Source organism: Tamandua tetradactyla, chromosome 2 (assembly GCF_023851605.1).
Source record: "Tamandua tetradactyla isolate mTamTet1 chromosome 2, mTamTet1.pri, whole genome shotgun sequence".
In the NCBI taxonomy this organism is placed as follows: domain Eukaryota; kingdom Metazoa; phylum Chordata; class Mammalia; order Pilosa; family Myrmecophagidae; genus Tamandua; species Tamandua tetradactyla.
The window spans coordinates 36,497,721-36,523,549 of record NC_135328.1 but is presented as its reverse complement, the minus strand read 5'-3'; the positions used below and the strand labels follow the sequence as shown (position 1 = coordinate 36,523,549).

The window sequence follows — 25,829 nt, the reverse complement described above, 5'->3', positions numbered from 1 at the left end:
ATACACCTTATTTACAAAGCTCAGACAGAGGCTCAGGAAAGAACTTGATTTGAAGTAAACCAGGGTCTCCTGATATCCCCTTCAGCTTTTCTTTTTCACCAAGTTGCTGCACTGGAACCTGCTTTCCAGTATAGAAATTATTGGAAAAAGCAAGGTGCTGGGGAAATGAATATGTGCTGAGAGGAAAGAAAGGGGTGCAGAGAAATCTCCCATCAGAGAGTGATGGAAGGTGGAGGAGACAAAGACAAATTCTCCCTCCTTCTCAGTTTGCTGAAAGCGCTGAGGTTAGGCCTTCTCAGACTGCAGGCTTTCCACTTTTCTCCACCGCTCTCACTTCGCCTGTCTTTGTGCTGTTGAAGCTGACCTAGCATAAAATAACACGCTTTTAAGCTCACTTTGAAAGTAAAGTCAGGCTTTAATGATCAGTTTTCTGTTCCTTGGTGTTTTCTTTCAAGGAAAGGCCATGTTTTTGTAAGATACTACATTTCAGTAGGCCTGTTCTTTTGGCTCCGACAGACATTCCTGGGTGGGTGGGTGGTTTTAGGAGGTGTTCCAATTCAATGCTTCTGGTGTCCAATAACTTTGGAGTATCTGCCTCCATGGCCCCCAAGGCCATGTTATTTTAGCAAGTTACAGCTCTTAAAATTGTTCCTTAATAAAAGCAAGTGCAATTAATTCTAAGTAAAGTGAGTTTACCAAATAAGATCAGCTGTGAATGTGACGCACAGACACACGCATACACACAGAAATGGCAACAGAAACCCACAGGTGAATATTGTATGCTGCTGAACTTCTTCAGGCATTTTCACAGCCATTTAAAAAGATGTCTTCAGCAAACTCATCTAAATTAGCTAAGAAAACTTGACACGATGAACATGATGCATCCATAGGCCAATATTCAATCCAGGTCGAGGAATCTAAAGGGTAGATGTACCTATCAAGAATAAAATGAAAATGTGTGTTTGCGATTATGGCCATAGATAAAGAAAGACCGTATTTGATTTCTTATGTTCAGGGAGCTGGAGGTCAGGCTGTCAGCCAAACTTCTCTAGACCACCATCTCCCAGGAAAGTTTCACAAACCCCTGAGGGACAGTGAAGCTGCGTGGGGCTCCCTTGGCTAACGGCAGCAACAGCATCTATTTAAAAGTCTCTTTTTTTTTTTTTAAAGAATAATAAATGCTTATTTAAACATGTTCCACTTTTAGAAACAGAGCAGCATGAGATCAGCTGAGGAGGAGATAGTGGTGGTCAGAGAGGTCAGATGAGCACCCAGGCTCATCAGACTTAGTCACCCAGTTGCTTCATCAATCAGTTGCTGTTTGACATCGTCCTTTGTTTTAATTCATATTATTTCACATTTGCATGTAATGGCTTTTTGTTAAAAGCAGGACACATGGAAAATATATAGTATATTTCAGAATAAAATGCACTCTGCTTTGGAGGGAAAATCACAATCCCTGAAATTGTGGTGACTTACTTGAAACTGAAATGGTATTTTATCTGGAGGGCTTCTTTACCCATAACTAAATACTGTTTTCCTTGTTCCAGGTCGGCGTTAGAACAGGAAATCTTTTTAATAAAGGTGACTTGGGAGTCTTTCTCAGCAGCAGCTCCTCCTGAAAGATGCACAAGTAAGGTTATCACAAGAATATTTTAATGTTGCAATTATGGATTTTCTCATGATTTCAGGTTCCTGATGGATATTTACAAATCAGTGTAAAATTTTTTCAGAAGTTAATGGCTGTTGGTGAGCAGCAATGTCCATGTGTTTAAGACAGCAGACTCTGGAGACAGACTCCTTGGGTTAAATCCCATTTCTGCCGTCTCCTAGTTGTGTGGCCCTTGGCGTATGACTTATACGCTCTGTACAGGGGCTCAGACTCCTCATCTGAAAAATGGGCATGATATTAAAACCTACCTCATGGAACTAATGTGAGATTAAATGGTTAATATATGAAAATGCTTAGGATATTTGTATGACCCCACAGTAAGCAATAGCTAAGTGTTTGTTATTATTATTCTTGTAGAACCAGGAATTAAAATAATTTCTCTGTAGTTGAATAATATTACTTTCTACGTGTTAAAGGGCAAAATGTAAAAATATTTGGTTGCTGGCAATAGACAATTTTGTAGAAAAATGCAAAGTGTGAAAACTTGGAAAGTTTTAAGAATAATTGGCCTTCTCAAAGAACTCAGAAGTAGCCAAGAAGCTGATTGCCTTGCCTGTAATTCATCCCTCCCTATGTCAGCCTGTTGCATTTCTACTCATTTTTAAACCTATCTTCAGTCTGCACAGATCTAGTAAATATGCCTTGATCCTCTTGGTCAAAAAATCTCACCCCCTTCCCCTTGCTCCCATTATACTTGAATTCTCTTACAATGTTTCACTCCTCATGTCTGCCTCCCCAGCTAGCCTGGAAGCTTCCCAAGGCAGGTACTGTATCTGATTCATTATTGTATATTCAGAACTGATATCTACCTATGAAGCTCTGGTAGCATCATGCTGATTATTAAAATACTGGAAAACTTCTGAACCAATTGGTATGCAACAGTAACTGTAAAAGGTAAAATTTAATTAAGTAATATTAATTCTAATTACACACATTAGTTCAAGCTAATTTTCTGAGGCTGTCCCGATGACCATTAATACATGGTCTTCCATCTGAGCAGCATTCCCAGCATCACTGCCAATTCAGCCCCATATCATGGTAAGCAGTGGGGCTGCATGGGGCCCTATTATTTAAAAATTGTTTTGTTATGGGTAAAATTAAAACATATTCAAAAGAAGAAAGAATATGCAGCTTCTTTTTTTCACTTATATAGTCTCATTCACTCTAAGCACCATGTGCTTTAGGAGAAACACCAATTTTTCATTACTCTCAAACTACATAGTTACCCTTGATTCTAAATAGGTTTTTTTTTGGGGGGGGGGGATGGGCAGGCTCCGGGAATCAAACCCAGGTCTCCAGCATGGCAGGCAAGAACTCTGCCACTGAGCCACCGTTGCACTGCCCTAGTTTAGTTTTTAATTTTGGTTTATTGTTAGTTTGGAGCAATTCTTGTGCAAGCAGTAAATGTGTAGTGTTTTGATAGTTATACATCTAAAATTTATAATAAATATTAAAAATGAATGTGTAAAATGAGTAGATAATACATTATGCATAAATTTCTTAACATTTTCTCTTAAATATAAACATGAATCTTTGGGATCTATAGAAGAACAAAGAAAAAATTATATTAATAAAGAATTGCAGCTTGGGGATCATCTAATGCTGTGCAGAAATTAGGACCATCTGGAATGTCTTTTGATGCTTTACAGAACCATACAAAATAAAATGATTAATCTGTATTTCTATAATGAAAAGTACTGAATTATTTCAGTAAAAACAGCATGGCTTATTATTGCTTGTAATGTGAACGTCGGATGCAAATAGTGTTCAAAAGTTGGATTGTGGAAAGCAGAAAGTGCTCGACATCTACATATCTCATCAGAATAGCAATCATAGTTGAAAAAAAGAAAATTTGTGATCTTCAATGAGGAAAAATGTAAAAGAATATCACAAATCAGTTTCATACAGTGGAACATTTGAAACAAGAAAAATTCTTGTCAGAGTGTTGATAAAGCAAATACAAGTCAGAAAGTGTTATTAGAATTTTTAATTTTAGTGATGGTTAAAAATAATCAAGCATACCTGGCCCTCAGGAGTGCACAGAGACTGGAACAAGGAAGTAAGCCAAGCAGTGTTTCTTCAACCCCCTACCCTCATGTGCACACACCCCCCCACCCCCACCACCGGCAACTCCCCCTACACCCACACACTTGAACCCCATCACCTGCCTCCCTCTCCGCGCCCCAACACCCGTGCCCTGATCCCCTCCCCTCCCATCCCTGCCCCCACACTCCACCCCATCCCCTCCCTGCATGCGCAAGCCTATTCCAACCTGACCCATCTCCCCCACCCCAGCACACAGTCTCGCCCTGCCCCTCCTGAGACCCCGCATACCCTACCTGTGGCCAGCCCCTCAACCCCCCCTCCCTTCCTGCTCCCTGCAGGCCGTCACTTGCGCATCCAGGCTACAGGTGCTCGCCTTCATATCCAGGCCACATCCGCACCCAGCCCATATAGTCGCTCGACCCCAGCAGGCCCCCCTGAGTTCTGGGCACATGCACATCAGTATCTGACCCTCCAGAGGCCATTCCCACGCTCAAACTCATGCCACATCTCCTCAGCTCTGGGCAAGTGCTGACGTGTGCATCCAGGCCATACCTGTCCCCACTCCATGCAGGCACAATCCCACCCCACTGCCCCGAGCTCTGCCCACATGCACATCAGGGCCCTGTCCCCCAGATCCACACAGTGACACAGCCACATCCTCCCTGCCAGGCACCCACGTACCCATGAACAGACCTCTTGACCCCTGCACCCCCGCTCCGTCCCGCACACATGCCCACCTTTGCCCCACCCCACGGCACAAGTGCCCTTCTCCCACACCTGGCAACTGCTTTCGGGCACATCTGTGCTTACAGCCTCCGCCCTGCACCAGCAGGCACCCCTACCCCACTCCCACCCCTGCACCTGCACCAGGGCCCCACCTACCCGTCATCACCCACCCCTGACACACAACCCACAACCTCCGAAACCTGTGCCCTGCCCCTACACACTCATGCATCCACATCCTGGTGCCCCAGGATCCCTCCCCCTGTGGAAGGGCACACCTGTGCCCCAACTTCTGTACCCTATACCCTGACACCCATGACCTACATGCTTCACACGCCCACCCACATCCTGCCCACATACCAGCCCCCACCTGCCTCCAGCTGTGTCCTACCACTGTGTTCCCCATACTGCATCCTGCTTTTGTGCTCTCAAACCTGCCTGAGATGCACCTCGCCCCCATGACCCCCCGCATTGCATGTTCACAACCTTGTGACCTGCACCCCACCCTTACAAGCACCAGTGTAGAGTCCCCACCCTGTGCATATACCTGCACCTCAACCTGTCACTACACTGTTGTGCCTCTCTCCACGCCCCACATCCTGCTCCACACCTCTCCTGCAAATACAAAGCCTTAGACTCCTGAAGAAACCTACATCCAAAGTAACTCTATCAAGATATTTACATGTTGCAAAGATACCAGAAGATCACTAACCGTGTGAAGATGCAAAAAGATACAGCCCAGACTAATGACCAAATTAAAACATTGGAGGAGACACAGACTTTGGAAGAACTAATCAAAGATGTTCACATAGTTTTACTAATTAAGATCAATGGGATGGCTAATGACATAAAGGAGATCAAGAAGACACTAAAAGAGAATATAGAGGAATTTGAAAGAATAAGTAGAAAAATAGCAGGTATCACAGAGTGAAAGATGCTTTAGATCAAATAAGAAATATACTAGAGACATGCAACAGCAGATATGAACAGGCAGAAAAAAGAATAAGTGAGAGAGAGGACAGGGTAACTGATTTTGAACACACAAAGTAAATGACAAAAACGATGAAAAAATTTGAATCAGATCTAGGGAAATGATGGACAAAACAAAGCACACATATATGAGAATCATCAACATCCCAGAAGGAGAATAGAAGAGAAAAGGGCTAGGAAGATTAGTTGAGGATATAATGGGGGGAAACTTCCCAATCTTTATAAAAGACATAAATATGCAAATCAAAGAAGTCCAGTGAACTCCAGGATAAATCTAAATAGGCCTACCCCAAGATACATACTAATCAGTCTGTCAAATATTGAAGAGAAGCAGAAAATCCTAAAGGCGGCAAGGGAAAAAAACAATTTACTATATACAAGGGAAACCACATAAGACTGAATTTGGACTACTCAACTGACACTATAGAGGCAAGAAGGCAGTGGTATGATATACTTGATTCCAAAAAAGACATCTGGCCAAGAATTTCTTAAAAGCTGAGGGAGAGATTAAAATTTTTACAGACAAAGGCTGAGAGAATATGTCAACAAGAGACCAGCTCTACAAGAAATACTAAAGGGAGATTAGCTGGCTGGGAAAAAAAAAAAGACAGGAGAGAGAGATCTGGAGGAGGACACAGAATTGAAAAGTACCAATAAGCATAACCTAAAGGATAAAAAGGGAAAGAAGAAAAGGACATACAGATCTGACAAATAAAAATCAAAGGATAAGATGGTGGATTCAAGAAATGCCATCACAAGAATAACTTTGAGTGTTAATGAATGAAACTTACCAATTAAAAGATACAGATTGGCAGAATGGATTAAGAAATATAATCCAGCTATATGCTGCTTACAAGAGGCTCATCAGAGACACAAGGATACAAATAGATTGAAAGTGAAAGGATGGAAAAAGATGTTCCATGCAAGCTGTAAACAAAAGAAAGCAGGAGTAGCTATACTAATATAGGACAAAATAGACTTTAAATGCAAACACATCATAAGAGACAAAGAAGGACACTATATATTAGTAAAAGGGACAACTCACCAAGAAGAAAGAGCAATCATAAATGTCTATGCTCCCAATTGAGGAGTTCCAAAGTATGTGAGACAGACATTGGCAAAACTGAAGGCAGCAATAGATGTTTCAACAATAATAGCAGGAGATTTCAATACACCACTCTCCTCTATAAACAGAACAACCAGACAGAGGATCACAAAGGAAATAGAGTACTCAAACAATTTGATAAATGAATTAGTCCTAACAGACATATATAGGTTGTTACACCCCAAAAAAGCAGGATATACATTCTTCTCTAGTACTCATGGAATGTTCTCCAGGATAGATCACATGCTGCCACAGAAAACAGCTCTTTATAAATTTAAAAACATTGAAATTATTCAAAGCACTTTCTCTGATCACAGTAGAGTAAAGCTGGAAATCAATAACCACCAAAGAACAGAGAACTTTCACAAATATATGGAGATTAAATAACATACTCTTAGACAATGAGTGGGCCAAAGAAGAAATTGCTAGAGAAATTGGTAGCTATCTGGAGGTGAATGAAAATAAGAATACAAAATATAAGAACTTATGGGATGCAGCAAAGGCTGTGCTGAGAGGGAAATTTCTTGCCCTAAATGCCTACATTAAAAAAGAAGAAAGAGCATAAATCGAGGACTTAACTGCTCACCCGGAGGAACTGGAGAAAGAACAGCAAGCTAATCCCAAAGCAAATAGAAGAAGAGGAATAACAAAGATTAAAGCAGAGTTAAATGAATGGGAGAAAAAAAGAACAATAGAATCAATAAAACCAAAAGTTGGTTCTTTGAGAAAATCAATAAAATCAATAGGGCACTAGCATGGCTGACAAAGAAAAAATGAGAGAGGATGCAATTAAACAAAATCAGAAATGAGGGGGGTTATTACTACAGACCCTGAAGAAATATAAAACATCATAAGGGATACTATGAACAACTATATGTCAACAAACTAGACAACTTAGATGAAATGGACAAATTCCTGGAAGCACACAAACAAGATACACCAACTCAGAAATAGAAGATCTCAACAAGCCTATCAGAAGTAGAGATTCAAACAGTCATCAAAAATCTTCCTACAAAGAAAAGCTCAGGGCCAGATGGCTTCACTGGAGAATTTTATCAAATATTCAAAAAAAAGAACTAACTCCAATCCTACTCAAACCTTTCCAAAAAATTGAGAAAAAAGGAACACTACCTAATTCATTTTATGAAACTAATGTTACTTACCAAAACCGGTTAAAGACGCTACAAGAAAGGAAAACTACAGACCGATCTCCCTAGTGAACATAGATGCAAAAATTCTCAACAAAATATTAACAATTTGAATCCAACAGCACAGTAAAAGAATTATACACCATGATCAAGTGGGGTTTATACAGTGTGCAAGGATGGTTCAACACAAGAGAATCAGTTAATGTAAAACAGCACATTAAGAATTTGAAAGGAAAAAATCATATAATCATCTTGATTGATGCTGAAAAAGCATTCCACAAAATTCAACATCCTTTTCTGACAAAACACTTCAAAAGATAGGAAACAAAGGTAACTTCTTCAGTGTGATAAAAGGCATATATGAAAAACCCATAGCCAGCATCACACTCAATGGAGAGAGACTGAAAGCTTTCCCCCTAAGATTGGGAATGAGACAAGGATGCCCACTGTCACCACTATTCAACATTGTATTAGAAGTTCTAGCAAGAGTAATCAGGCAGGAAAAAGAAATAAAAGGCATCCAAATTGGAAAGGAAGAAATAAAACTTTCACCATTTGCAGATGACATGATACTATACTTGGAAAATCCTGAGAAATCTACAACAATTTACTTGAGCTACTAAACAAATTCAGCAAGGTGGTGGGATATAAATTAATGTGCAAAAATCATAACATTTTTATACACAAGCAATGACCTAACCAAGAAGTCAATTAGGAAAAAATTCCATTCAAAATAGCAACTGAAAAAAATCGGGTATCTAGGAATGAACTTATCTAGGGATGTAAAGGACTTGTACACAGAAAACTACATAACATTGCTAAAAGAAATCAAAGAAGATCTAATTAGGTAAAAAGACATTCCCTGTTCATGGACTGGAAGGTTAAATGTAGTTAAGATGTCAATTCTAACCAAATTGATCTACAGATTCAATGCAGTACCAATCAAAATACCAACAACCTACTTTGAAGATTTGGAAAAGCTAGTTACCAAATTCATCTGGAAGGAAAAGAAACCCCAAATAGCTAAAAGCATCCTAAAAATGAAGAATGAAGTGGAAGGATTAACACTCCCTGGTTTTAAAACTGATTATAAAGCCATAGAGGTCAAAACAGTATGGTACTGGCATAAAGATACAACTTTTGATCAATGGAATAGAACTGAGAGCACAGAAATAGACAACAAAATCTATGGTAAACTGATTTTTGACAAAGCCCCCAAATCTACTGAACTGGGACAAAAGAGTCTTTTCAATAAATGGGCATGGGAGAACTGGTTGTCAATAGCCAAGAATGAAAGAGGACACTTACTTTGCATCCTGTGCAAAAATTAACTTAAATTAGTTCAGACATCTAAATATAAGAACCAGTACCTTAAAGTTCCTAGAAGAAAATGTAGGGAAACATCTTCAAGACCTAGTAATAGGAGTTAGCTTCCTAAACTTTACACCCACAGCACAAGGTATGAAGAAAAAACAGATAAGTGGGAACGCCTCAAAATCAAATGCTTTTATGCCTCAAAAGACTGTCAAAAAAGGTGAAAAGGCAGCCAACTCAATGTGAGAAAATATTTGGAAATCATACATTGGATAAAGATTTGTTATCCTATATACATAAATAAACTATACAACTCTATAGCAAAAGTACAAGCGACCCAAATATAAAGTGGGCTAGAGATATGAATAGACATTTTTCTGAAGAGCAAATACAGATGGCTTAAAAGCACATGAAGAGATGCTCATTCTCATTGGTTCTAAGGGAAATGAGATACAACCTCACACCTATTAGAATGGCTGCTATTAAAAAAACAGGAAACTACAAATATTGGAGAGGATGTGGAGAAACTGGGACACTTATGCATTGCTGGTGGGAATGTATAATGGTACAGCTGCTATGGAAGACATCTGTTAGTTCCTCAGAAATCTAAATATCAAGTTGCCCTATGACCCAGCAATACACAACTCAGTATATCCACAGAAAAGCTGAAAGCAGTGACACAAACAGAGATTTGAACACCAATGTTCAATAGCAGCACTATTCACAATCACTAAAAGATGGAAACAATCCAAGTGCCCATCAACAGACAAGTGGATTAATAAAATGTGGTATACACAGACAATGGAATATTATGCAGCATAAGACAAAAATGACATCCTGAACCACATGACAAGATGGATAAGCCTTGAGGACATAATGCTGAGTGAAATAAGCCAGACACAAAAGGATAGATACTGTATGATTCCACTTTTATGACCATGGTAAATGTAAAATCAGAGGCTTATAATACAGAATAAAGGGGACCTAGAGATACATGGAAGCTTGAGATGGGTGAAAAGTTTAGCTAATGAGGTTGAACTTAATTGTAAGGGAATAGATAGAAGTGAAGGCAGTTCACTAGTGGGTCTATATGTAAAATTACCATATTGAGGATGAACATGATTGAAAAGTGTTGTATAGACTCATATGTCCCACCAATTAATACTCCAAATACAAATAAGTTCTTGCATGAACTACTGCAAAGGTCCAAATCTTGTACAAAAAGTTTATAACTTCAGGGTATAGAGGGAAAATGTTATTGCATGCTATAGGCTTTGTTTAACAGGAAAACATCAACAGTACTGCAGCAATACCAGGGGTACGTAATGGAGGGAGGGATAAGAGTTATGGGGAGGTTTGGGTTTTTATTTGGTGAGATTTATTCTTCCTCTTGGGAATGATGAAATTATCTAAAATTTTATGTATAACTTGATATTCAGAGACAAGAATGAAACTGGTTGGGTAGGGATTAAGGTAATTCAGAATATAGGGATAAGGAAGGTATTGCATGTATTTTAGAACTTCACCTACTCCTTGAGACCAAAGGAAGAAAGTTTTATTATATCCAGACCTAAATTTTCTGTAGCACGTAATCTACCTCAACCTGTCTGGATAAATATTTAAACGATACAAACACAGGGAGCCCAAAAATAAGAATGAGAGCCTTTAATCCTATATAGCTGAATGTACTGCCTGGATACATCCCAGAGAATATTAAGCAGATAATCAAAAAGTATTGGCAAAGTTCCTTGAGGGATGGAAGAAAAATTATGGAGCTATTAAACTTTACCACCATGGAAGCCCCATATACTGGAACAAACATTAGGGACACACAAATCAATAGGCCAAGCCCTTGATCTTGAGGCTTGCTCTTGTGAAGCTTATGTATGTAGCGGAGAAGCTTAGCTTATCTACAGGTATGCTTAGGAGTCACCTCCAGAGGACCTCTTTTGTTGCTCAGACGTGGCCTCTCTCTCTCTAAGCCCAATTCTTCAAGAGAAACCATTGCCCTCCCCATTATGTGGGACATGACATCAAGTGATACCAGTTTCCCTGGCGGGATGGGAAGTAACGCCCAGTGATGAGCCTGCCCTGGCACCGTGGGATCGACAATGCCATCTTGATAAAAAGGGGGAAAAGAAGTGTAACAAATAAATTATCAGTGGCTGAGAGAGTTCAAATAGACTCGAGAGGCTAGACTGGAGGTCACTCTTATGTGCTTCAGTTAGACATTGCTACCTGTCATAACTTGCCAAACCCCAACCAAAACCATTCCTGCCAATCCTAAAGAACACCTAGGACATTATATAAGATTCTACAAAGGTTCCATGCACTAGGGTAACTTTCCAAAACCTACAACCTCCAGATGGGTCCCTGGACCAGATAAGTCCTGAAATTCAGAGAGGTCAGCCTTTCCAGAACATCAATTAGTTTTATCCCCCATCCTACATTATTGACAGCCCCTTTCAACATGAAAAAGTTAGAATGGTCATAGTCTAAATGCATCTAAAGAGTGGGAGAAAGATCAAAGGTGATGTTGGAGTTATATAGAGAAGGTCAGGTTTGAGTATGAGTGCTAAATCATTATACTGATATTTCTTTCAGTTGCCAGTACCTAGAGCAGCTGGAAATAAAAGCCTAAAATTGTGGAATTATAACCCATACCAAACTCTTAAATCTGTTCTACAATTAATTGTAGCAAAATACTTCAAAATTAATTGCCTCTATGTATATATGTTATTTAAAGAGAAGGAGGAGTATAACAGAGAAGGTAGGATTCAACAAACGAGTATGACTGCTGAATCATTATATTGATATTTCTTTTGGTCTCCAGTGTCTTGGAGCAGCTAGAAGAAAAAAAAAAAAAGATCATGGAACTGTAACCAATACCAAACTTTGAAATTTGTTGTATAACTACTTGTTAAAATGTACGTGGCAATTTATTGCTTTTTTGTAGATATATTTCACAATAGAAAAAACCCCACAAAACAAACAAACAAAAAAGTAAGGAGAAATGCAGCACGAGGAAAAATGTATTGTGACCTCAAGATGGGTTGAATTAAATGTTCACGATAAAATCTAGCTCTGCAAATGGTAATCCAGAGAAATGGAGCTTGTTAGACAAAGTTACATTAAGACAGTGTTATAAAATGTAACTGGGAAGGATTCCAATATGATTGGAAATTAAAATAAGGGGGTGAGGAGAGCCAGTTAACAATGTTCTGTAGAAAACTGATCAAGTTTTCTATTTCTATTTAAGCTCAGCAGATATTGCCCTGGAAACTATGTCCTTGATGAAAATTCAACAGTGTCGGCATAATTCAGATTAAACTGTTTATAGTTAAAAAAAATAATCAAGCATTTTCAAACTTGAAATATTTAATAGCATTTTAAAAGAGAAAAATATCAGTGTGCATATATTGTTGCAATTTAGATTTATGGTACTATTTATTACAAAATTTGTATCTACTGAAATGAGAAAGCAGCTTTTTGGAAAATGTAAATAAGGTAAAAGGTACAAATTCAATGAAAAGTATAACTATTTCATATAAAAAGTGTTTTAGATTATGTAAAATGCAGAATTGAAAACGGTTTAATGGCTTTTGTTGATCCCCAGGCACTGAAAGGAATAACAAAATCATATCAAATAATACCAAACTATTTTGTTGAGTCTGAGACTAAAGGATTCAATGAAAGTTGTTTATATGAACATCGCATTAATGCAAATAGAATGCTATGGAAAAATATGGGGCTTCAACAAATAATTTGAAATTCCCAGATATTTCTATTTGGTGTTGACCAAATCATCGGTTCAGTTGTCCCTGGATAAATCAATTAAAGGTACAAGCCAAGCTAATCACTTTAAATGTCGTCTTTGTAAATTTGTATTTACTACCATACAACTAATAAATCTAGATAGATTTAATAATCCAAAGAGCTGAAAAATTGCAATAATGAAAACTATACAAATATTGGATTTTGAAGGGCAGTCAGTAGTACTAGAACTGCAAAGTCAGCTTGGAAATTCTTTCAATATTGGTAGATCCACTTTGATAGACATTGTGAAATAGAGTAAACACTTAGAAGAGGAAATATATATATCCTTTATTGTTTGGGCTATGATGGTTCAGCAATATGGCAATACTATTATTAGCTGTGCAACAAAAAATATTTCAGCTTTAATAAGCTGACAGATTAATGAATAAAATATAAAATTTATTCTATGATAATAAGTAAAGGGAACTATGAAAATGATACAAGAGCTTCTGAAGTGAAGAAATACGACATGCCTTTGAAATAAAATATGAATTTAAAAGAAAAAGTAATTTTATGAAGATGTTTTTGTTTTTAATGCAAAAGTAAAAATATAATGAACTTTTGTTTTTTAACATTTGTAAATCCTGAAATCTTGTCAAATGATTGTAAAATTCAGAGAAATGAAGGGGAATACAAATTAAGAAAATCAGGAAAACTTAATATGACATTTCAACAAAATATTTTCATGATTTACTTGATAATAGAGATATATTGAATACATAAAAGTGTCAGACATTGTCATAAGGAATAGACACATTCTGAATGCAATTACTGCTAATTTTGCAGAAACTAAGAGAAGGTTCTGTACAAGGAATAATATTGTTGCCACCAGGAGAAATTATTTATTGAAACTATAGGTCATATAATAACCATCAATTCAATAGAGACAAAACTGGAAGAATTTGATGTGGTTCCTTGTTGTTGAATGAAGGCTCAAACAGGGGCATTATGTAGTGAGTTAAACAAAGATCACACTGACAATTTCTAAGAGTTAAAAACTTATTTGGAATGATCAGAATGATTTTGTGAATCATTTGTGTTATAATTTATATTATTTGGGAAACAGTTTAATAATATTTATAGCATAATTTACTTAGAGAATAAAAGGGAAATATTTTAAAATTTTGTCTTTTTTTTAAACATATTAATTCATTTTATTATATCAGTTGTTAAAACTCTCCATGTATGTGACATGGCATCCAAACCAAGACTTTGCACTTTGTAGGTGCCCTTAACTGGTTTTCCTATTTCTATTCTTGTCCCCTCTAATAGAAGCCAGAATGATCTTTAAAAAGCATAAATCATATCATCTTACTTGTCTACCTAAACCTTTTAATTAGCTTCCTTTTGGATTTCTGGAATAAAATCCATATTTGTCATCATGCTCTTCAAAACCTTGCATGACCCAGCTCCTGCCTCTCTCTGCAGCTTCATCTCACACTAGTCTCTCCCTCACTCATTACAGTCCAGTCACTCACTGACGTTATTTCAGTTCCCTAATGGAGCCAGGTTCTTTTCTGCCTCAGGGACTTTGCATATTCTGTTCCCTCTGTCGCCTTTTCAGAATGGCTAATTCCTAATATCATCTCCTGAAAGAGGTTAACTGTCATCACACTGGAGAAGTTTGCCCCATGGGTTCCCATGTCTATTTCACATGAAATATTTATTACGATTTGTAATTTGTCTGCCCATTTTCTTCAAAAAACAAACAAGCAAACAAACAAACACCTATCTCCCCAAGTAGAATATCAGCTTTATGAAGGCTAGAACCCTGGCTGTCCTATTCCAATTACATCCACTGTGTCTAATATAATGCCTGGCACATAGTAAGTACTAAATATTTGTTGAAAGAAAGAATGAATGGATTCTCACCAGCTTTGTAGATGTCCAAGAGAGTTGCGGTGTACTTGACAAAAACATTTTCTTCAGTGATGGATGTGATTTTAACTTTATAAGCTAGTAAAAAACCAAAATGATTCATGCTTAATACCACTAATGCCATGTCTAATAAAAGCCAAAATTTGTCAAACAAATGAGAAATGAAATCTGGCAAGCTATCATGGGCACCCTGAGGCAGATTTTATTTCTTCCAAGGAGTCTTCCCAAATCCCCTTTATCTGATTTGACCTCTCAGTCTACCTTAGCTATGGCCACTGTTGATTAGGACGAGTCACGTAAATAAAAAACATGTAAATAAAAACACAAGCACGTAAAATGAACATGCCAAATAAACCATCGTTAGCTACGAATTTCAGATACTGATCCTTTAAGTTTGGCGGCGACGTGCCCACAGGTGGTGGGTGAAGTGACACAGGCTCTTTCTTTGAAGAGCCTATTTCATCTCCTTTACGTGGCCACTGGGGGAGCCCCTTTGTTCCCTTCCCTTGTTTCCTCATATACCCGCAATGACTTTGATCATTGGTTCTTAATAGGAGTCTTGTTGTCTTACTCATCCTTGCTTGGATTGGTAGCTATCTGACACGACCCACCCCCCACCCCTGCTTTCTCTTCGTTCAGGCGTCAGTGTTTTATCTATGGTGTGTATGACCTCACCTCTGGAATGAACAGTGTGAAAGGACCCATTCCTTTTAGGTGGCCTGAGAAAAGTTCCCTTTTACTTTTGTTTTTGATGTGGTCGAAGTGAAGGAATTAAAAGGTTTGTCATTTTTGAGATATTCTGAGTCTAGGAGATTCCCAGGATTAGATGGATAAGATAGATAGATAGATAGAAATAAACTATTCTGTCAGAACCAAAACGCTGTGTAAATTAATGGCTTAAAATGGATTTTAAAATGTCCTCAATTTCAGGTTTATAAGTCTTTTTCGTGGACATGGGGAATGTACTATGTGGGCATGGATGGGGAGAGAGATCTCTTTTATCTTGTTTCTGTTCTGTTATTCCAGTATCAATCTGTAGTCTCCAGAACAAACCACTTGGGAAAAATAAATCCAGATTGCATTTATTAACCATACTAAATTCATTCTGATAACTGTGTTCCCATTAAGGAAATTCGGTGTAATATGACGGAGATAATACTAGACACCAGAACGCATCCTAATCCTATTACTTACTGAGTGACACTGAGCAAATTATTTAATCTCTTGGAACCAGTTTCTTTATTAGTAAAATAGTGATAACCCTCTGTAACTTTGAAGAGTTCTTGTAGGGCTAAAATGAGAAACTACATGAAAACAGTTGGTAAACTTCAAAGTGCTAATCAACTGTAGTTTATTTATTTATTTATAAATAATACCTTACCGGGCGGGCCGCGGTGGCTCAGCGGGCAAGAGTGCTTGCCTGCCGTGCCGGAGGACCCCGGTTCGATTCCCGGCCCCAGCCCATGTAAAAAACAAAACAAACAAACAAAATATAATAAAACAAGAAAATGTTTAAAAATGTTTCCCTTTCTTCCTCCCTTCCTTCCTTCTCTGTCTTTCCTTCCTTAAAAAAAAAAAAAAAAAAAAAAAATAATACCTTACCAATTTTTTTCCTTATAATTTTTAAGAAAGGATTTGAGATAGTGTTATCTCAAATGTTCTCTCTCAAGAGCTATCTCAAAAGAAAAAAAAAAGCCAGAAATAAACATCAGAAACTGGATACAAAGCAAAACAACTAATTGTATCAGGAACTTGAGACAGACTGCTACTGTACTTGGGCATCTGGGCAACCAGAGGGAGTTTCTTCTTTAGAAAAGGACAGTCCTAAACATGGATTGTAATTCTGCATACATTAAAAATTATTTAGTAAATTATATTATTACAGTGCTTTTGAAGAGAGTTTTTAAAAATCCAGACTCAAAAGACCCCTCCGCCTCTGCTGAATCAACTGAAAGAATATGACACTGAAATCTTAAATGCTCCCTGTGAATATGTTTTAGTGTCTGTAATTCCCAGGGATCTATTGGGGTAAAGTGTCTTGGTTGAGTGTGTATGTCTTTCCTATTGCTTTAATGAAAATCACATTTCTTTACTGAAGGATAAACAACATTGCATGTAAATGCTGAAAATTGATTGCACTTTCCTTCGAGGGAACACATGAAATGTTGTGTCCATATAATCACTATGTAAAATTTTTGATCCTTCTAATTGAAAATGCATTCATAAATTTCATGTTTAATGGAACTATATATCAAATGTTTGAACTTACCATATGCAATCTCTGCTTTACATGCCGTTTGTTTCCTAGTATCTGCAGAAATTGTTAGATCCAATTCTTTTTGCATTTGTCCACAGTCAGCTGGATTTTGTGAAAAATCGTAGAAGTTAGGTTAATGTAAGGAAGCAGACATTGTCTTTTGGAGTAGAGGTTTCCTATGAGCCCTGGGTCATTCCATCAAGTGAAATATTACATAAAGCAAAAACAAAACAAAACAAATAAGCAACACAAAACCAAAATTTTAAACAGAAGACATTCTTAGACAGGGTGCTCACTCCCCAGCATTGTTCACGTTTCAGTCTTTAGAGATTGATATGCTTCTCTCAAAGAAAGGGGGAAATTCTTCCATCATGAGTATGCTCAGAAGTCAGGTATCCCTTGTAGGACCCAAAATGATAATTTGACAGATTTAAAGCGGTACGAAGTTGCAATGAGTATTTGGGAAATGTGTATATATTAAGGATTTCAAAAACTAAAACTAAAACAATCCAGACCCACATAGAACCAGTTACTGATTATTAGTCAGTTCTGGATGTTTTTTCTTGGCCAAGAAGACTACCTTAAATTTTAAAGACTGAATGGAACTGGTTAATAAATAGAGAATTCCATTAACTGGGAAGAATAAAGTGAAAGAAAGGGGAGCATGTAGTTCAATTCTGAGCCTCTGTTCCCTTAGGCTGTGGTCCTGTTATGTTAAAAAGACCAGGTGAAAAGTAAAATATTCTGTTAATATTCAGATCATGTTCTCCCTATGCTATCAACAACAGGCTGGGTGGTGGTTTCTGCCACTGATAGTTTAAACTATCAGGGCACTCAGAAGTTGCAGATAAGTAGCTATAAAATTCTCAATTAATCGAGATTTCATTCTTATTTCTGAGAAAAAAAAAACCAAACAGTTTTGCAAATAGCTTTCCCCTAGGATTATAGTGTTTGATTGCAACAAGAATGCAGCCTAAACACATTAAATGAAGCTTACCTTCTACACATCGGCATGTTGCTCCTTCACAGACTTTCTGAAGTTTGGCATGGAAGGGGTTATAAAACATGGTGCACTTTTTATCTGTGGCAATGAAAGCATGTTAAGAGAAGTGGTTGATTGCTGCACAACACATTTACTAGTTGGTGAGTCCATTACCTGGGGTCTCAGAGATCGCCTATTCCAAACCATTCCTCTCATAGCTAAGCCCCAAGGAGGTTATATTACTTTCCTAACCTTGCATATTGAGCTTGAGATGGAACTAAGTTAGCACTGTCACACTCTCCACTAACTTTCAAATTTTCCTACTATTCACCATGCTATGCGAATGGACTTTAAAATCATCCCCTGTCCAGCTGACTCTTTGGTCAGCCGTTACAATGCTCTATTGTCGACCAGACTGCTGTTAATAGGCCCTCCAGACAAGAGGGATAATTCAGTAAATGGAATTGGAACAATTGGCTAGCTATTTGGAAAATAATAAAGAGGAATTCTTACCTCATTCCCTATACCAGCATAAATTCTGGAACAGATACAAGATTTAAAGGTAAAAATAACTACATAAGGGCTAGAAAATGTAATTAAAAAATAACCTTGGTTTGGGGAAAGTCTTTCTAAGATGTGAGACCCAGAAGTCATAAAAGACCAGATTATATTTAAAAAGTGAAAATTTCTGCATTAAAAAGACAAAGTCAAAAGAGAATAGCTGGGGAAAAAAAAGAAGAGCTGGGAAAATATTTGTAACATATATGATGTCTCTCTTATAGAAAAACAGTGGTATAATTAATGAGATGCCTTAACTTGTAACATTTGCTGAGCAATAAGGATTAAACAACTATTAGAAAATTGATGGTTTGAAAGTACAGTTTATTCAGGTTGACATGAAAGAGGGCAGAGGTGGCTTTATGTTTATCTGGAGAAGGTGATATGTGTTGGCTCTCCTGGAAGGGGCCCCTCTATCCTGAAAATGATCTCCCCTTATCATCTTAGTTACGTGCTTGAAATTTGACTGTTTATTATTCATTTTCTTGGGATGAAAATATTTGATGCTCCCATGAATGAGAGGAAAATAAAAGTTACATGAAGATCTACTGAAAGAATTGTAATTATTTAGGCTGGAGAAGAGAAGAAAAACTGCATATATATCAAGGGGAAGATGGGTTACGTTTGTTCTATATGATTTCAGAAGATAAAACTAGAATGAATGGGTGCCAGAACTTGGTTCAATATAAGACTTTTCTAACAAGTAGAACTGTCCAAGGTAGAAAAGGCTGCCTTGTGAACCAAAGATCTCTCCAATCATTTAACATTCTCAGAAATGGCTGAGTGATCAAATGTGGGGTCTTTAAGTCAACAAACATTTACTGAGTACACATTTTTGTACCTGATACTATGTTAAATATTAGGGACATGAAGATGAAGATACTATCTGGGGTTGGTGAGAAAGACATGTAAACAAATAATTACAATGCAATGTGACAAATGCTATAATAGAACTATCAATAAAATGTGTTGAGAATATAGATGGGGTAGAAATTGACTTGAGGAGTAAAGAAACAGGAGGGTAAATGGGCTCATCAAAAAAAGGAGAGATGCAATGGATACTGAAAATGTACACTAAAGATAAACCTGAGGCAAAGAATTTTTAAGTTGGGAGTAATCAAATCTAATTACTTTAAAAATAAAGAAACTGAGGACCAGAGAAGTAAAATGATTTTGTTCAAAGTTGCACAGTAGTTTGTATTTTCATGTTGGGATTTCATAATTTTGTGAAGAGTAAGTCCTGAGAGAGGCAATATATAACATAGAAAACTAGCCTCTAGTAGATTTTTAAAAGATCTATAAAGAATATGGTCTTATGAAGAAACTGTAGAGTAAAGTTGATTACCTGGTCTGTGGTATTCATATACTGTGAAAGTAGCAGGACTCAGAAATCCAACTTGAAAAAGTTCAAATATCCGGAATCGGACACAAAGGAAATTACTGGAGGGAATCTGTTTGAAGATTTAAGAAAATCACGGGAGAGAAGACTCACAATATGTTAACCTATAATTTTGTATGGCAACTGTAAAGGAACAATGGGGAGGCAGAACTTACTGAATTCAGTTGCAGAATAACATGTCCATCTTTGATTTGGTAATCAGCTAATAGTTGATCCACTCCTTCGACAAGCTAAGGGAGGAAAGAGAAAAACTTGAACTTGATTTTATTATCTATTTGTTCAAATGCATTCACCAGTTAACAGAGTGTTAGATTAGAGGAGTGTGGATTCAGAGAAGTTGTAGAACAGTTCCTCTTCTTGAGAAAGTCTAAACACACTGGCATATGCGTTCACATTTTTCAGACCATGCAAGTATATCCCCACTTCATTTTGAAAAATCAAAACGTAGGTAGATGGTTGGTTTGCATGGAATGCTCTGGGTGATATTATGACAGTTGCATAGCAAAATGAAAGGAAATAACTACCTGTAAAATAATGCAGACAAGAAAACCAAGCATTCACAACAATATTTAAAAGAAAACATTTACAGCTTTTAAGTCTTCTGAGTTTGCACTGATTCCAGTGGGCAGCGAGATATCCATCACTGCATGGGAGGATCCAGATGCAGATTCTTTCCTGCTGGGCTTGTAACTAAAATAAATTAGAGATTAGAAAATGGAATAAACAAACGTGAAAGATTTTTTAAGAAAAGACCCTATTCATTAGTAGGCTTTAATTTTTAAATTTAATTCTCTACTTATTTACCCCTCTGTAATTTTTGCATTACAGTCTTTGAATTTTAGAGTTACAAGAGATGTTGGAGTTATCTATCCTAACCCTTCGCTCGCTTGACTGATAATATCATGTATTACTATTCAGGTGCTGAGAGGTGTATTGTATAAATGCTATCCAGTTCAAGTACTCAGTTAACATCCTCAGGAAACTGAGGATGAGAGGAAGGCACAGGGCTAGCTCTATGACAGAGCTGCAAGAATCTAGGTCTTTTGTGTCTCACTCTAGTTCTGTGTCTAATGGAACATAGTCAAAGAAGCAAATTAGTTGTATATTAGAAAGAGACTCAATTAACATGTCCAGGAAAAGACTGGAAAAAATACACTAAAATGTTAACAGCTTTTCTCCATGGATGGTTAGACTTTAAATGACCTCTTTTCCTCTCCATGCTTTTCTCACAATGGTCACAATAGATACTTTATTATTTAAAAAAGTGTTTCAAGGGCATTTCTTTTTCTAGGAACTGTGCTGGTGGAAATTTAAAGAGAAAGGTCAAGGAAGTAAAATGGTAATTTTTTGTTTTGTTTTGTTTTGTTTTTGTGGGAGGGAAAAGACCACTGAAATGAGGAAGCAGTAAACATGGGTTTTATCCCTGTTCTGCTGAGGAAGTTTCACAAATCATATCCTTTTTATAGAGTTCATTCTCTTATTTTAAAAATTAATTGTTTAGACATTTTTACAATTTATCTTTATATCTTTATAAACCAAGGCTTTGGTTTTAGGTGGTAGAGGCGTGGTGCTACCAAAAGGCAGAGTTGGAGAATTTTAAAGAAGGCAGATTGGGATTTTAGAAGGGACAGGGGGAAGTGCAGAGTGAGGGTGAGTATGGTTCTGTAAAGGCTGAATATCAGGTACCAGCCTCATTTGTCTAGGCAGTTAGCATCTGATAGAGGAGCTTGGAAGAGCAGTCAGGATTGAGGAAGAAATTGGGAAGACAGATTTACAAGGGGAAAATGAACTGATCTGACCTAAAGAGCTGAGTATTCGTGAAATGAAAGATATGTGTATTGGTGAGATAGCAGGGGATATTTTTTCCTCAATCACACCTTTTGAGCCTATATAAAGCAGATCCTATTAGATGTTTTAAATGTAATATTGGTCATAATTAAAAGTATCATAAAATCTCTTAATCATAAAAATGTAACCCCATTCTTCAACAAATTAGCATTTAGAACAAAATATAAGGCATCAAGGAACTATAACATGACATCTGAACATCTCCTCTGTTGAATGGGTGAGTGGCACCAGAAGCAGAAAGCTCTTGCTCACAGATGCAAATACTCTGTCAACAGGATGGAAAAGGGCCTCCCGAGTGGAGTTGTCTATGAAAAGGTTGCTAAAGCCTTGATGACTAGTTGCCATGGGGACTGTTTCAACCTAGGAACAGAAACGTTCCTTTCAAGAAGCTCTTTGCCTGCTGCCAAAGACAGCAATCTTCCCCAAAGGCATTTAGTTCTGGGAGAAGGAGAGAAATGAAATCCTTTTTTCCCTTTTTAAATGAGTACAATAAAGAGGTTGTAAAAAGCTAAATACACGAAAGAGATCCTCTGGGCACAGAAATTGCATGCTGGCATTTTAAAGCACGAGACAGAGTATTTGAAGGGAAAGAGATTTTTACATGAAAAAAAATCTACACGTTTACTTTTTGGAATTTACCCAACTTAACTTTAGTGTCACTGAGCCAAAAGCATATTCCATCCGGCTTTTTATAAACATGCTGTCTCAAGTTTGTAAAAACCGAAGGATGGAATAGTCAACATTGCATCTCTATTTGCTCTCCTTTGTTTATGAACAATCTGGAACTAAGCCTCCTGTCAATGAAGTTGAATGAATGAGTTTTTGATAAGAGCCTTTCTATGTAGAGCAGAGTTGTGGAAAATTAGAACTGGAAGACATTTTCAGATGAGATAGTCCAATATCCTTGCTTGACAGAAGAGGCCCAGGGTAGTAAGCTGGTTTGCTGAAGGTTACTTGAATATTTTATGGTAGAGGCTACCACACAGGTTTCCCAGTCCACTATCAGAGAGGCCTTCCTTATGTTGACTCTATGCACCTCTGTGTAGAGTCTCAGGCATTGATTCTAGCTTTGCCCACATCAAGTCTGATCACATCTTCCCATGACAGACCTTATGGACTGAACAACAATGACTGTGACCACCCTCCTTCCTCCTGCAGGTGGGTGCTCAAGAGGAGGAAGAAAATTGTCTGAGAAAGGCAGATGTCATGGAAAGACGTCAGGGAATGAGGAAGGTGTTTGAGGGGTGTGATGGTTTAAAGCTGTATGTACCCCCAAAATATGTTCTTAAATCTCATTCATTCCTGTGGGTGTAATCCATTATAAGTAGGATCTTTTGATGAGGTTACTTCAGTTAAAGTATGACCAACCTCATTCAGGATGGGGCTTAATGTTATTACTGGAGTCCTTCTTAAGTGGAATGAATAGAGAGAGAGAGAGAGAGAGAGAGAGAGTCACAGTGGCAAGAAGCTAAAATCAGTGAAATCCAGAAGAGACAGGAGACACCAGCAGATGTCACCATGCACCTTGCCATGTGTCAGAGGAGCCAAGTATCACCTTTAGCCCATCTTTGGAAGAAAGCATTGCCTTGATGTTGCCTTGATTTGCACATTTTCAAAAGGACTCTAACCATAAGCAAAAAATTCCCATTGTTTAAGCTGAACCCATGTCATGGTATTGCTTTGAAGCAGCCTAGGAAACTAAAAAGGGGGAATAGAAAGGGGAAACTGGCCAAGGAAAGAAGTAGGCATTACAAGCCTACTGAGCAGTGAATGAATCCTGAGAGAAATCAGGCTAGGGACCACAAACACAGCTGGAAAGCATCTGGAAGGGAGGCAGTGGGAAACAATTTGCTGTTTCTAGGAATTGGCCATCTCAGATTACACTGATTGAATGAGATTGCTTAGATAGTAGACTGGTCTCCCAGGGTCCAGGGTGTTAGGCCCCAGCTCTGCCTCTAACTCTGTGAGAACCAGGCAGGTTTTCTTACCTCTTCAAGTCTCAGTTCTTTATTTCTAAAATAAGGGGATTTCTATATCATCCCTGTAGTGTTTTTCAGTTCTAATCTGTTGCACAACCCTATGGAACTTCTAAGGTATCCACACTGAGTGCTTTGGCAACATGTGTGATTATAAATAGAAATGGCAAATAGATCAGCCATAGTAATCACTGTTATGAAAATACAAATTTAAGGGACTACAACACAACAGGAGGGATTGAGGGGTAATGGTAAGAAGAGTGAAAAGGCCTATGTTTTAGTTGTGGCTCAGCCATTAGCTGATTCATTGTGTGACTGCTAAGGTAAAAAATATATTCATATTTTCAAGAACCTGCGCTTGCATAGACATGTCAGCATGGTGATTGTGGTAAGCAGAATAGTGCCGCCTCCCCACCAAAGATGCCCACATCTTAATCACTGGAACTTGTAAATATGTTACTTTACATGGCAAAAAAGACTTTGTAGATGTAACTAAGTTAAGAATCTCAAGGAGAAGGAGGAGATGTGACTGTGAAAGCAGGGGTCAGAGTCAGAAAAAGGGAGAGAGATTGGAATATGCTACAGCACTGACTTTTAAAATGGAGGAAGGGGCCAGAAGCCAAGGAATGCAGGCAGCCTCAGGAGGCTAGAAAGGGCAAGGAAATAGATTCTCCCTGGAGCCTCCAGAAGGAATGCAGCCCTGTTGACACCTCGACTTGAGAACTGCCCTCAAGAGCTGTAAGATAATCAATTTGAGCCATTAAGTTTGTGGTAATTTGTTGTAGCAGCAATAGGAAACCAAATGGTGGCCAATTTAGGGTCTCTGTGATTAGAGGGTTTAGAATAAGGGGTTTTTAACCCTGGCTACCATTAGAATGGCCTCTGGGGATGAGGTCTGAGTTTTGGAAATCTCCAGAAGCTCTCCAGTTGACTTGGATGTGCAGCCTGATTTGAGAACTATTGGCTAATAAGGCCAAAGACTTTGATGGGTAAATGTGATTTTTGCAAGTAAGAGATTAATGCTGCTTATGAAAGAATCTTTTGGTTTTCCTTTTATGATACTTGTATCACAACTCGACTCTTCTAGAGGACAGAAAAAATAATGTATGTGATAGTGTACAAGCTAAAATGAAGGTGTTTTTATAGCAAGTACTTAAGAATACCTATTATGTTCTGCATAGAAAAAAGTGAAAACCTTTGTATCATCTGGCCACCCTAAAATTTAAAAAAAAGCAAAGAAATAATTTTGTGGCAAAGGTGAGAATTTGATATATTAACTCTATCAAAATTGCATATATAACCATATCATTAAATGCATATATAATTTTATATATAGTTTCCACAAATGCTGAATGTATACATAAAAAAGACTATGTCCATCTTTATGGAAACGGGCTCACCTGGCACAGGCTATTATGCGCTTGTATTCCAAGTCACTGTAGCTGGATGCTGGCAGAAACAACACACAAATCAGCAAACATTCAAGAAAGCAAACAAACCAACAGTGCAAAAAATAAAAAAGTAAACTGACTTTAGTTGTTTTGGAACCTATCAAAACAAAATCATTAATAAGCAGGCCTCTGAAGACAGCTTAGAGATTATTCATAATTTTGAAGTTGGCCCTTTTGCTGATTTTCATGGGAATTCATGACTACTAATAATACCAGGAATTATGCAGCGTGGTTCTCTGCTTTCAAATCACTTAAAATTTAAAGAGGAAATCATTTAAAGTACACGTAAAATTAATGATAGTTAGGCAGTATCATGTAGGAATGATATAAATATATATATAGGGCGAGGCAGTAGCATACAGCCTACTCCAGGTATATAAGAGGCAGAGGAGGAGAAATGGAACGTGCAGTAGGCTCAATTTTGGACTGCAAGGGGGAGAACCAACTAGCAGAGGGTGATGAAGGCTAGAAGTGAAAACAAACATAGACACATTAAAAAGAAAAAACAACATCAAATGTACTTGAGGGACCAAGCAAGAGAAATGTGCATTTGCCGGACCCTTTGGAGTACAGAAAGGCTAAGGGATGGAAAGCTAACAAGATGATAACAAAAATCCAGGGTTCTGGAATGGAACATGGAAACAAAGATAACAAAAAATGCAAAGA

The 25,829-nt window shown here is 37.7% G+C and overlaps 1 protein-coding gene across 1 annotated transcript in view; it reads right to left on the bottom strand.

Annotated features, from left to right (window-relative positions):
• Positions 1-395: 395 nt before the first annotated feature.
• The window catches only part of C5 (complement C5), a 115,577-nt gene continuing 90,143 nt past the window's right edge, over positions 396-25,829 (bottom strand). Inside the window, exons 33-41 of the mRNA XM_077143278.1 lie at positions 25,113-25,161; positions 20,476-20,578; positions 20,044-20,118; positions 19,835-19,940; positions 17,947-18,030; positions 16,962-17,051; positions 14,687-14,770; positions 1,480-1,618; positions 396-934 (exon numbers count right to left, since the gene is read on the bottom strand). Coding sequence (XP_076999393.1) covers positions 796-934; positions 1,480-1,618; positions 14,687-14,770; positions 16,962-17,051; positions 17,947-18,030; positions 19,835-19,940; positions 20,044-20,118; positions 20,476-20,578; positions 25,113-25,161 — 869 coding nt within the window. The 3' untranslated portion in view covers positions 396-795. The remainder of the gene's footprint in view (positions 935-1,479; positions 1,619-14,686; positions 14,771-16,961; positions 17,052-17,946; positions 18,031-19,834; positions 19,941-20,043; positions 20,119-20,475; positions 20,579-25,112; positions 25,162-25,829) is intronic.